Consider the following 13,516-nt stretch of genomic DNA (forward strand, 5'->3'; position numbering starts at 1 on the left):
GTAATTTTTAAGAACAATCTCCTCTCTCCATCTTTCAACTTCTTAAAAGTAAAATTGCTTACTCTATACTCAGTATCCTTTTTTATAATCTCTATAATCTTTTGGACACTATAAGAAAAATCATTGAACACACAAGTGTTTCTATTTTGCCACACATAATGAATTGTTGCTGAAAAAATCATTGAAGCAACCAAGTTTTTCCGCTTGTTTCCTAGCTGCATAGTCCACAGCTGCCAGTCCTCCACCTGATCCGACCAATCAGCCCCTATCCAGCCATTAATACCCTTCAAAACCTGCTCAAAAAAGTTGCAGGAGAACAGCAGATGAGCCAGACTCTCATCAGTACTACAACACACTGGACAAAGTTTGATGTCAATGTGCAGAATCTGAGAACGATGATCTCGGGTGAGCAAACTATCCTTCACTGCCTGCCAACAAATAAATCTGTGCTTTGGAATAGCAAACCGATTCCAAACAAAGCTTTGGTGTTCAAATTACTCACCATGACAAAGACCCTTCTATAACTTGTTGACACAAAATTTACCTTTACAAGTTGCATCATCCACTTCCTGCTGAGAAAACATCGATCTAATATTGCATAATTTTTTCCAGTACCAACTAGTGTCACTTTTTAGTTGATACAACCAGAATCTTTTCCCTTTCAAGTACACATGGTTAATATATCAAACCCAAAGAGCTTTCGGATGATGATTGATTGCCCAAACATAATTTGCAATCATAGTCTTATTCCACTTAGCACCTTCACCAAAACCAAGCCCACCTTGCTCCTTCGGTAAGCAAACATTAGTCCAAGAGGTAAGATAGAACTTATTTCTTGTACCATTGTTATCCCATAAAAAACACATACAAAGCTTGTCTATTTCCTTGATTGTGCTTTGAGACAGCAAGAAAATATTCATCCAATAATTCCTCAGCCCCAAGAGAACTGAGTTGATTAGTTGACATCTCCCTGCATAAGAGAGGTGCCTACTAGCCTAAGTGTGAACCTGATTTTTGATTCTCTTGAGAAGAACCTCATAGTCCTCCGCTTTTTACTTTGTTGGTCTCATAGGAACCCCGAGATATCTTAGGGGAAACACCTTTCCTCAATTTATAAGATCTCAAGTAAATCAGCCTTGTCCCACCTAGAAATTCCACCAAAGAAAACTTGAGATTTAGCAAGATTAGCTTTGAGCCCTATCTTGTTACTAAACTCCTCAAAAATACATTTAACACAAGTCACTGAGCCTTTGTTAGCTTTACAGAAGATAATGAGATCATCTGCAAAATAAAGGTTAATAATTTTTAGGCTCTTGCATTGAGGGTGAAACCGAAACTCCTTCTCCTTAGCCCCCTGTTGTAACAAACGAGTTAGATACTCCATAACTAACACAAACAACATCGGGGAGATAAGGTCCCCTTGTCTAAGACCCTTAGCTCCCTTAAACCCTTTTTGTAATCAGCCATCCATCATAAGCACATAGGAAGTCTCCCTTAAATAAACTATAATCCAGTGAATGAACCTAATAGGAAATCTGTAACTTTTCAATAATTCTCTCAAGAAATCCCAATCTACCGTATCGTAGGCTTTACTCAAGTCAATTTTCAGCGCACATCTTGGAGAAGCATTTTTCCTACTATAATTCTTAATCAAATCCTAAAAAATAAGGATATTATGAGCTAGAGATCTACCTTTAACAAACGCTCCCTGGTTTTGGCTAATCAACAAAGGAAGCACTTCAAATAGATGCACTTATGCAGAGTAGTGTAGTAGGCAATTGGCCTGTAATCCGCCGCTTTACAAGGCACTTCATTTAAATCTTTTGGCATCCTCCCAGTTTCAAAGAATTCAAGAATAGCCTCAGTTATGTCATCCAGGATTAATTTCCACATTGCTTTAAAAAATTCAGAAGTATAACCATCTGCTCCTGGGGTTTCAGTACTTGCTATACTAAATATTGCTTTCCTAACATCCTCTTTAGTAAACTTCTTTATTAAGTTCAATTGAAGCTCAAGACTAAGCCGAGGACCCATCTCCATACATCTGTCATCAAACTTTTGAGACATAGAACTCTTGCTGCCCATATATTTTTTAAAATGAGAGACAAAATGTTGAACTACCTTATTGTAGTCTTCCACAGTTTTCCCATGTTTATTAATGAATGATACAATCATGTTCTCCTATCTCATTTTCTTGATGCAAGCATGAAATAAAGCATTATTGTCATGTCCTTTGGACAACCAAGTTATCTTGCTTCTCTGAACAAGGAAACTCTGATGCATAGCTACTTGTTGTTGAAACATAGCAGCATCAATTTTTTCCTATAACTAAGCCAAATCATTTGTTGGAGTTGCTTAAGCATTGGTTAAAGCACTCTGGTAATCAGTTTTAGCTTGGTGATAGTTTTGTTCCACATCTCCAATTTCCTTCTTATTGAAGCTTTTGAGGACATGTTTAAGCCTCAATAACTTCCTAAGCACACACTGAAGCCCAGAACCTGTCATAGGTTTATTCCAATTAGTAGTCGCCACCTCCTGAAATTTACTGTGAGAAGTCCAGAGATTATAAAATCGAAATGGCTTGATCCCTAAATTTCCATGTTGCTGGGTTTTAACCACGCAATAACAGTGATCAGAGGAAGTTTCCCATTGAAAAATAGCCAAAGAGTTGGGAGTAGAATCTATCCAATCCTCATTGATGAAAGCATGGTCAATCTTCGAATAAACTCTATCCTTCCCATCTTGCTTATTGGACCAAGTAAACTTCGATCCAGAACATTTAAGAGCTTCTAATTTGGACTGAGCAATCCAGGTCGTAGCATCCACCAATTCATTAGGAGTAACTACTCTATAGCTGGTTCTATCACCATAATAAAAAATTGCATTGAAATCTCCAACTATCAGCCAAGGAGCCCTTTGACAGTTGATAGTAGAAAGCTCCTTCCATAAATCAACTCTCTCTTCTATGGTATTAAGACCATACACAAAAGTAACAAACACTTCAAGTTGAGAACCAACAAACTTAACTAGACATTGAATTAGTTGCTTGTGATCCTTCATCACTTTCACTTGAACAAAAGACTTAAGCCATAAAACTAAAATTCTTCTTTCACATTGCTCACCCCAATGATAATCCCACCCATGAAACATCTTAACCATCATCCACTTTGTTATTCTTCAACTTATTCTAAATAAGACCACCTACCCCTACTTTATTTAACTTCATAAGACTAAGTATATCACCTTGCTTATCCTTTTTATTCATACCCCTAACATTCCAACTAAGTATGTTGGTGCGATCCATCTCCACCCTCAACAAATAGGTTACACTTTTCAACATCCTTTTCTTGTTCCTACAAAACCTTGAAAGTATTTTGAACAGAAGCTTGCTCAACCACTCCAAGAGATCTTTTCACCTTTGAATTGTCTTATTCTATTTGGGGTCTTCCACCCTTCAATACATTCTCGATCTGGAGTAGTAATTCTAGTCTCTTCACAAGTTTTCTCTTCCTTCGAATTTGCCTTCTTCATTTCTCCAATCGGGTCATCATTCCCAGTAGAATCCAAATTGTCCTCCTCTAATTTTTCCACACCAGTAGGCTACTCTTTTCTTGTAACTTTCTTTTCATGTTGCTGGTTTTTCTTGGCCCAGACCTTTGGACTAGTCTTCCTACACTCCGCCATGTTATGGCCATATCCTTTACCGTTGTTGCACTTAATGGGGAGCCATACGTACTCAACAAACTGCTCTTGAATCTGGCCTTTCTCATTTTCAAAATGTATAACAAATGGGGGATCATCTGTTATGTCCATTTCAACCAGCACCCTAGCAAATTTAATCATAGATTTCTCCCTTGTTACTTTATCAACGATAATCGGTTTCCCAATCGTGCTAACCAGAGCACTCAAACAGTTTATGCCCCAATATTGCAATCCTAAATTAGGTAATCCAAAGGGGAACGGATCGAACTAACCTCACAATATCGAGATCTTGTGGCCATGGTCTGACTATCATTAGTTTCTTGTCGAATTGCAGAGTCCCTGACTCGAGACCAAATCTCGAGTTGCCTCATCCTTAAATTTCACAATCGTAAGTCCCTGGTTCATCCTGACCACCCGCTCAATGCCAAGGTATCCCCATATACGTTTCACAAATCCCTCGAACACAGCAAATGGAGGATTGGCCCCCATTACCATACACACTACAGCTGAGTTCCATTCTAATGCTTGCTCAACAACCTCGTCTAGATCCAGTTTTGCAACTTTAAAACCAGCTTGAACATATGGTTATGCATAATGAAGCTTTGCTGCAAAATTCATTTTCTGCCCTTCTTTAAGCTTCGCCCAGTGTTGCTGAGCAAAATATTGGAAATCGACTTCCTCTGCCCAATTCACCTTCTCATCCCTGACTGAAACTTCACCCTCTGCAGCCTTTGAGAGTCATTCAAATCCAAATTCATCTCAGCGATGTGCGAGTTCGAACTGCCTAATTCCTTGAGTTCCTCCTCTCCACCCATCACATGTATCTGCTCATCACCCTGATGTTCCTGAATCGTTGAAATTTCCTCAATTTGAGATCCTGTAACTGGCTTTCGAGTGACCTTCTTCTTCCTCATGGAAAGAGAAAGGCTCCTATGCACGCCTTTAAATAATAATTATTAGTGGTGAAATAATAATAAAGTTATAAATAAATTAAATTATAAGGTAAATATTAAAAGATTTAAAGTTTTATAGTTGGTTTAAATTATAATTTAAGCGGATCTGATTTGTGACGGCCCATGTAAGTAGTCTTTAGGTTTTGAGCCCATTACACAATGAAACCTCTATAAATAGAAGTGTTTTGTGCTTAGCCTCCCAATCCAATTTTATGAACCACTTTGTTTACCAAGAAGATAAAATTGAAAGGTAAGTTTATATATGAAGATTATTTTCTATGTTGTTATGGTTGTCCATAATTTTGTATGAAAAAATATGCACAATGAAATCTTATATGATTCATAGGTATGACCTACATCATGTTTTTGCACATATATAGATGAAGATCAACATAAAATCATAATTTTTCCTTAGTACAAGGGCTTGGATACTATTTAGGTGAAAATTCAAGATCCAAAAGATCCAATTATCAAGATGATTTGGGTTGTTCATATCATACATATTCAATTTCTTGCTGGTTTGACATGCCTAATCGATTTACATTAGAGCTTGGTAAGAGAAGTCCAATTTTTGTCACAATATCACAAAACTATTTTAGTGTATTTGATTTCAACCATTAATCTTTTACTTATATGTAAAGAGGTTACAATAATTGAGTGTATTATATTAATTTGTATATAAACAAATGATTTTTGGATATAGATTTGTAAATCTATATATAATTTGATAAAGAAATGCATATTTCACCAAAATGGGTATAAATCGGGAATAGACTCTCTTTTCATCGAGTCTTTTCTTTTCTATACAATAATTTCTGGGTTTTCCCTCTTCATATTCTTTACCCAAACTTATTTTATTCACAAAATTCAGACAAAAACCCTCAAAACCCTAAACTCTCTCTCTCTCTCTCTCTCCCAGCAACAGCTCCAGCTGGTTCCTCCGGCCAACCCACCTGCCCGGTTTCATATCTATCAGGTACCTTGCGTTACTTCTTTTTCTTTTTTTCTTACTTGCTTCTGTATATGTTTTGATTCGAAATTTAGAAATGTAGCACTGAGCTTGGATTTTTGTGAGTGAACAAGAAATCACTATATAAATTGTTTTGCTAGAGTTTGTTTCCCGAAGGAATAAAAAGGTTATGTTTATTTGTTATTAAATCGAAAACTTTTAGCTGTTGATAAATATTTATATATATATATATATATATATATATTTATATATATATATGTTTGCTTGCAAGATCATTGTCCCATGAAATCAAATCCTTTAAGGAATAAGCCTTATAAACCATAGTTGAGACTAGGCTCCCCACATAACCAACAATAACTTGAGACTAGAAACTATAACAATTGTTATATACCTACTCAGTAGGGACTTGGAAGTGGAAACTATAACAATTGTTATATAGATACCCAAACAATTGTTATGTAGCAACCCAATTGGGAAACTAAGCAATGGTTACATAGGGATCCAGGAGGAACTTGAACCTTAGACTTGTGGTAGCAAACCATATGGCTCAATATTTGAGCTTATAATACCACAATTCTGAAGGATTTGGAGAAATTTATAAGCGTTTATAAATCCTTGGTAGGTTTAGAATAACTTATAAAAGATGATTAAAATTAGATGATTATATTTTGCGTTTCGGTTGTTTTGGATGTAGTCTCCTATTGAGACCTGTCTCCTTGCATGATGCACACAATATGTAGCATCGTTTATGTAATATTGCACCAATAATGTTGTATATTGGCGCAATATTGCATGAAGAGTGCGAAGAGACCAGTCCCAAAAGGTGACTACATCCTATCCTTGTTATGCATTTATAGAGTAGAGTATATTGGGAAATGGTTACTTTAGCTATCAAATTAAGTTATCTTGTATAATTGAATTTTGTTCCATTGAGATTTCTCTTTTCACAACTTTTTATCTTTTCCCATAATTTTCTGTTGCACATAAATATATTGCTTATGTGGTTGAGACCTTTTTTTCCTTCCTTGTCTCATTTGATCTTAGTGGACAATATATTCTTGGAAAATTCTCTAGGAGTCCTCTACAAAGAAGACCACTTTGTTTTCGGCACATGGAGAAGCTATAACCCTAATTTGTTTATAAGCGGTGTACATTACAGTCGTAGCAGACCCCCACCAATTTTGGCAAATACCAAAATCATCGTTCAAAGAGATTTTTTCACACATTTTAATAAAATTATGAATAATTCAAAGCCAATTTTGACTTTGTGTCCGAAATTTGGTGTGAGTCTTACTATAACAACCATATAACCATATTAAAAAAGGTTAGAATTATAACATTTTATTTGCCAAAAACATTTCATGGGAACCACTAAAGAACTGCCCTATATTCTTATGGACCTATCTCCACCCACCAATGTAAGCCTTAAGAAACAAATATCTTTAAAATATATGTTCTTTCTAGTTTAAATATGTGGTTCAAGGGTTTCAAATTTTTAGCAGACAAGATGGAAATAAAGTTTCAGTCTTTGGGGTTAAAATTAAATTAGCATTATAATATTCTGGGAAATTTGACTTTGAAATACTTCATAACAAGATTCAATGTCATATTTCATCTGTTTCTTGATTGAGTACTTAATTAATTACTAAAATCACTATGATGCTTTTTCTTTTGGGTTAATTGTTAATTTACCAAATTAGTTGTAGTTTCCTGTATAGTTTGTGGCAGTTTAGCTTGTAATTTTGTAAGTAGCATATGGGTGAAAAACATACTGCTGTTATCATTCCGAAGCTCAACTTTTTTATTGTACCACCTGGAGTGTAGTTGATTTGTTATTTTGTGATTAGCAAATTGTTATTTTCTAATTTTATGAACTAAGTCATCACAAGGCATTAAAAATGACAATACACTTGATTTATAAAATTTAATTAAGATTAATATATACATCAGGATTAGGAAGTGAAATCTGGATTGTTTCTCATGTATTTTCATCTTCTCAGTATTATGTGGAGACAAGGAGAGTTTGGATTTTACATTTTTTTTTTTGGTATTTAAGTGTGATTGATCGAAATTGGAGAAGCCTATTTCTCTTTTGAATGAGTTTGCGGGTTGCCTATGAGCAGTGATTTTGCTAGTGTGTGCCTTTATCTCTGATTGGTTTATGGCACCTATTATCATATAAATTAAATGAGTGGAGCATGCATTTCATATGACTGTAAAAGCATAAAGTATTTTTGAAATGGTTTTATTATGCTTCGCTTAAATGTTTGCATTTTGAAGCTATTTATATTCATACAAGTGATGTTGAGCCGCAACATGGTTTTATGCTTGTGTTTTTTGAAGCTTTAGGGTACTCCATAAGCAGTTAATATTCTTGGTATGGCATTGGCTACACTATACTAGACCTCACCTTTTTGTCAACCAATCAACCAATTGATGGAGGTAGAAGCTTACAAAGAAAATGAAGAAAGCATGCCAGGCACTGAAGAGGATTCACAAGTTTTAAAGCCGGTATGCCAGGATTCAGCTGGTGAGGGTCTGCCCTATGGTCCTGCGAATTGGCCGAAGCCTGGAGATAATTGGGGTTGGCGGGTGGGAAAGAGAATTGCTCGAAGTGGGTTCTTTCTCGATAGGTATCTGTATCTTCCCAAGCGTCTTTGCAAAAGTGAGGCGTCCGGTCGTAAGTTCGGTTTTGCTAGCAAGCTTTCAGTTGAACGCTATATTCGAGAAAAATTTCCTGGGGTAGATCTTGATGCTTTTTTTGCATCATTCAGTTGGAAAATCCCTTCACAATCATCATCATTGACAAATGGTCAGCTTTAATTCCGTTCTTGCTGGTTTCTACAGATTTATTGACTTCTGCATTGTTTTATGTCTCTGAAATATGATGCAGTTTGACATTCTTCTTCTCCACAATATCCAAACATTTTTTTGCTTTAACACATAATAGTTTGGTTTTTTAAGATAATTGATTGTCTAAATTTAACACTAGTATTGTTTTACCACTTACACCGCTATTAAGTGAATTAATGGTGTCAACTGTTGGAAAGTAAGTCTTTGAAGGCTGTTAGAGACTAAGTAATAGTCTTTGAAGGCTGCTAGAGACAAAGTTCTGACCATTAGATTTAGTATGTTATGGTCATCTGTTCCATCCAATCCATCATGTAATATCACAATTGTGAAAGTTGAATCATGCCATTTTTCAGGGACACATTCTTCATCCCACACACTACCCTGCACAAAAGTTTACCATATGGTCATAGCAAATTGGTAGCTTGAGGATTTGCTGACTGCACACCACTTCTGAAGTTGTAAAATGGACTCTAAACTAAATATTAATTTGATTTCTTTTTATACTTGGTTCTCCCGCTGAACCCTTTATTCTTTGGGTGTTAGGAAACATTTAGCATATTGCTAGATAGGTCACCTTAAGGAATCAAAATATGTTCTGTAATCTTCCACAATTCACAAGTTATTTATGATTTTGCATTTTTCACATGTTTGGTGTTTCATCATGCATATGATATTGTTTCTCGAGCCCTTTCTCTGTGAGGGTCCCTTTTTTAACACATGTGCTAGATGATGTTTACTGTGTAAGGTAACTTGTTGCCAAAATTCCTGAATGATTAACTGGTTATCTTTTATAATAACAGGTAATGCACCATGGAGCAATGTACTTCTACCTTCTGAAGAGCATACAGATGACTTGGATTCTAACTCTGATACAGGAGGTTGTAAGGCTAGAAATAAGATGTGCAACAGTCTAGTAGAGCAAGTAGAAAATTCTTCCGTAGCAGTCATGCCTTGTGACATCTGCTGCACTGAATCTCGATTTTGTCGTGATTGCTGTTGTATTTTGTGTTGTAAGACTGTAGATTATACCTATGAAGGCTACAGTTTCATCAAGTGTGAAGCAGCTGTGGGAGAGAGTTATATTTGTGGGCATATTGCACATATTGACTGTGCTGTACGATGTTACATGGCGGGGAAGGTAGGAGGAAGCATTGGGTTGGATGCCGAGTACTATTGTCGACGTTGTGATGCAAAGACAGATTTGATTCCACATGTTACAAGGCTATTGCAAACATGTGAATCAATTAATTCTCGAGATGATATTGATAGAATTTTAAAAGTTGGTGTCTCCATTTTGCATGGATCGCGGAAAACTAGTGCAAAGAGGTTGTTAAATCGTATTCAGTTGGCTATTGGAAAGGTAGATTTGTTATTCTTTAGGTATAATAGAAAGTGTAGCTGTCTATTTAAAGCCTTGCTCACCATTTAGTTTTGGCATCAGCTTGAACACGAGACTCATATTGAGGACATCTGGAAGCTGGAAGACAATTCATCAGCTAATTCTGAAGGTAATTTCTTAAAATTCTTATACGACTGTATTCGTCTTAATTATATTTATACCAGTGCATGAGTTTTTCCAGTTTCATGTCCTTGTGTATGAAGTATCATCAGGTAAAACGGTAGGAAATGGTCTCAAAATTATTTCTCTCTCTTCATCCAGACAAATTAAAGTTTTTTTTTCCCTTTTCTTTAGCTTAGCATACAATTTGTCATGGAATTCTAGAAAGTTGTATCTTTGTGTATGAACGCATTGCACACTGGATTAACATACAAACTCACGCGCCTTCTCGTCACCCATAATTCTTTGCTCTCAACCTAAGATCACGGATAGGGTCATGTCACATGTGCTGCCATAATGGAGTTTAAAACACTGATGTTTGTATCACAAAGTAATATATGTTTTTCCATTGCTTATAGATACCTCTAATAATGAAGATGCTGCACTGGATGTTGTTAACCAGCAAGACCCTCTGAATATTATTCAAACAGACATTCAGTCTTTTAATTGGAAAACTGAATCTCTCAAACTAGAAGAAGAGATTGATCAAGTTTTGCAGGCCTTGAGAAAGTCACAGGAGATCGAATATGAAATGGCCGAGGAGAGGCTTTATACTCAGAAGAATTGTCTATCTAATTTGTTCCAGCAACTTGAGATTGAGAGGTCTGCATTGACACGTCATGTATCATCAACTGACGAGGATGACTTGCTCACTGCTGTCTTCAACCGAGTGAATCAGATAAAACGAGAACTCATAAAACTCAAGGAAATGGAAAAGGTAGCAAGTGGATTTGGAAGAACTGATAGAGGCATTTTGGAGGAACACTATGGTTTGGAAATTGAGGGGTGAAGTGTTGTGAATCCTATATATGCAATTTCGCGGGTTGGATGGTTATCAAATTTTGGCCCAGAACTGTCTCAAAATTTTATTTTTCAAAATATCCAAGCTCTTAGGTTTCCGATACCTTCACGGTTAAGGGCTATGAGTTGTGAATCTTAATGGTGAACAAAACCAAAGAGTGAAAATCTGGTGAAGAGCTGTGGATTGCATGGCATGATGTGTTTTCTTCTTTTGAACTAGGCGAATGGGGTACGGTACTACTTACTAATATGTTGAGGCTGTGGATTTTGAGTACTTTGAAAGAATTAAACCCGAGGGTTAAGAAAATGCTTGGACAGGTTACCAGGACTTTGTCGAGTGTGGATGAGCATGGCTCATCAATTTTGTCTCCCTACTGCTATGTGAGTAAGTCCTCTGCAATTTTCAATCCAGAGGTAACAGTGGAGAACGTTTTGTTTTGTGGTGTTGTATTGTTCAAAAATTATGGACGACATTATTTCAAATTTTTGTGTCACTTCCCATTTGTTGAGTAGTCATCTCAATTTGAAGCCTCACTTATATTTCTAACCATTATTTGTTTACTTTTTTATTTTTTTGAAGTCAGTCGTGATTGGAAAAATACATATGTTTTGAAAAATGTTAAAGGGGACCAGAAATGTTTAACATTCTCTTATGTGTCAATATTGCTATAATATTGGTTCAACTAAGTATCAGACTCTGTATAATTTAATATAATAACTTTTAGGAAGTATCACTAACCAGGTAACATGTCTAGAAGTGCTAGATACCATTGGTATCCAATAACAATGTTTATATGTTTTTGTTACCTTGTTTTCAAAAACAATAAATAAATAAAATAACTAAAAACAAACTTTGCAAAATAATTTTCTTTTGACAATTCTTTCTCCACAAATACATTCTATACTTAAAAATTAATAAATAATTTTCATGTTTCGTATCATAATTGAAAAACAATTTTTTGTTTTTAAAAATAAAAAATTATTTTAGGAAAACAATTAGGTGTGTTTGGGTGTTGTTTTTTTGAAAATAGTTCTCAAAAAATAAAGATACTATTTCTTTGAGCTACAGAAAAGAAGATTAAGAGATAAATAAGGTAGTTAGAGGATTAATGAGCTTAGTCTAAGGAAATATCATTAAATGGAGTATTTTTTATATAAAATTTTCACACTTTCCATAAGAGAAATGTTAAAAACACCATTGGTGTTTAGCACCTTTCTTAGTGTCATATTGTTATTGGTATAATTAAGTATCCAGTCTTATATAACTTAAGAAAATAGTTTTTACGAAATATCGCTAACCAATCTAGAGCACCACCTATAGAATGTGTTGGACATTAATAATGTCCAATAGCAATGCTCTTTGCATAAAGAGATGAAGCCATAATTATAGGCATTTGGCTAACGAGTTGGGTAGACTCCGACCCATTAAGGTTCGCTTGGTGAGAAATCTCACTGATGGGATAAATACAATAAAATATTGGCTATTGGGCTGAGTAGCTGATGCCCAGTATTTAGGCAACCACCGACTGTACACGATGGTACCATTAACAGTGACAACTTAGCATGAATCGCCATTTATGAGAGGGAATGTCAAAGTTTGGGCGTTGGTCCAAAAATGTGATTTTCTTTTGATTATCGAGGCCTGACAGAGGGGATCAGCCGCTAGAGTTTTCGGGATTCTTGTCAAAGAAGTGCCATGTATGTTGGCCTTTCGAACATCATATGTCCTCAGACGTCTCTTCAATTTCCATTCTCGAAAGACTTCTGAAGGTATCCATCTTTGTTTCTTCGAGTGCCTATCGGCTAAGTGTAAGATTACTTCTTGAGAGCTTGTGTCCGACTTCATCATTGGGAAGTAGTTGTGAAATCCAGACAGTACATCCGACTTAGCCCATTGGCTCGGTGATTGGCTCATCTAAACCCAGGGACCCAATGAATGGGCACGATAGCTTTATTCGGCTTGCTCTAAGGCCCATGTGTCACCTATCTGAAAACACGGATAACATTTACCCCAAACCTTCGCAGCTCGGGAGTCACGGAGGCTTGTAGCCCTCATCCATATTTAGCATCATATATGGGGCCATGAACGACTTGGCCTCTTAATGTTCCATTATGAAACGTTATGGAGGCACTTGAACATTTTTGTGTTCCATCTGTTTAATACATGTGTCGATCCCCTATTGGTTCATGTATGTCACGCGATCTGGTGGGGTGCGTGTTGTCTCGGGTTGAGGACTGATAACTGATCATGTTAGTGAGTTATTCAATTCAATTTCTCTTAGGTTTTGTGGATTGCATTAAATGCAAACCTTGGCATTTCTAAACCATTTCATTTATGGGATTTTTGCTTTCTCATATTCAATTTGGGAGGCACGCGGATCGCCACCGATCTTATTGTTTACGAGGATTTTTGACAACTAATTACAGTAGAACCTCTATCCAAGAATACACTTGGGACCAAGTAAATTATATTCTAATTGAGAGGTTATAACTAAATAGAGTTACACTAAAAAAAAATTAGAAAACAGAAAAATATCAACGTAATAATAAGAACAATAAATAATCATTAATACTATATCATAATAGAAATAATTTAGAGTAAATATAATATTCATACATGTATTATAATTTAAAATAAAATTATTAATTTTACATAAATAAATTTACAAAATACATGTA

The 13,516-nt window shown here is 35.7% G+C and overlaps 1 protein-coding gene across 3 annotated transcripts; it reads left to right on the plus strand.

Moving 5' to 3' along the window:
- Positions 1-4,806: 4,806 nt before the first annotated feature.
- LOC115722325 (protein OBERON 1) lies at positions 4,807-11,384 on the plus strand. Of its 3 annotated transcripts, none has more exons than XM_030651513.2 (6): positions 4,807-4,905; positions 5,575-5,631; positions 7,969-8,437; positions 9,279-9,838; positions 9,920-9,986; positions 10,396-11,384. In XM_030651513.2, the coding sequence occupies exons 3-6, from the start codon at positions 8,062-8,064 to the stop codon at positions 10,824-10,826; spliced, it is 1,434 nt and encodes a 477-aa protein (XP_030507373.1). In that variant the 5' UTR covers positions 4,807-4,905; positions 5,575-5,631; positions 7,969-8,061; the 3' UTR covers positions 10,827-11,384. The 3 variants fall into 3 exon arrangements, with proteins under 3 accessions (XP_030507373.1, XP_030507375.1, XP_030507374.1); XM_030651515.2 differs by having other exon boundaries at positions 4,852-4,905; positions 5,581-5,631; XM_030651514.2 differs by lacking the exon at positions 4,807-4,905 and adding an exon at positions 4,927-5,208.
- The last annotated feature ends 2,132 nt before the right edge of the window (positions 11,385-13,516 follow it).

The sequence above is a fragment of the Cannabis sativa genome, chromosome 9, assembly GCF_029168945.1.
Source record: "Cannabis sativa cultivar Pink pepper isolate KNU-18-1 chromosome 9, ASM2916894v1, whole genome shotgun sequence".
In the NCBI taxonomy this organism is placed as follows: Eukaryota; Viridiplantae; Streptophyta; class Magnoliopsida; order Rosales; family Cannabaceae; genus Cannabis; species Cannabis sativa.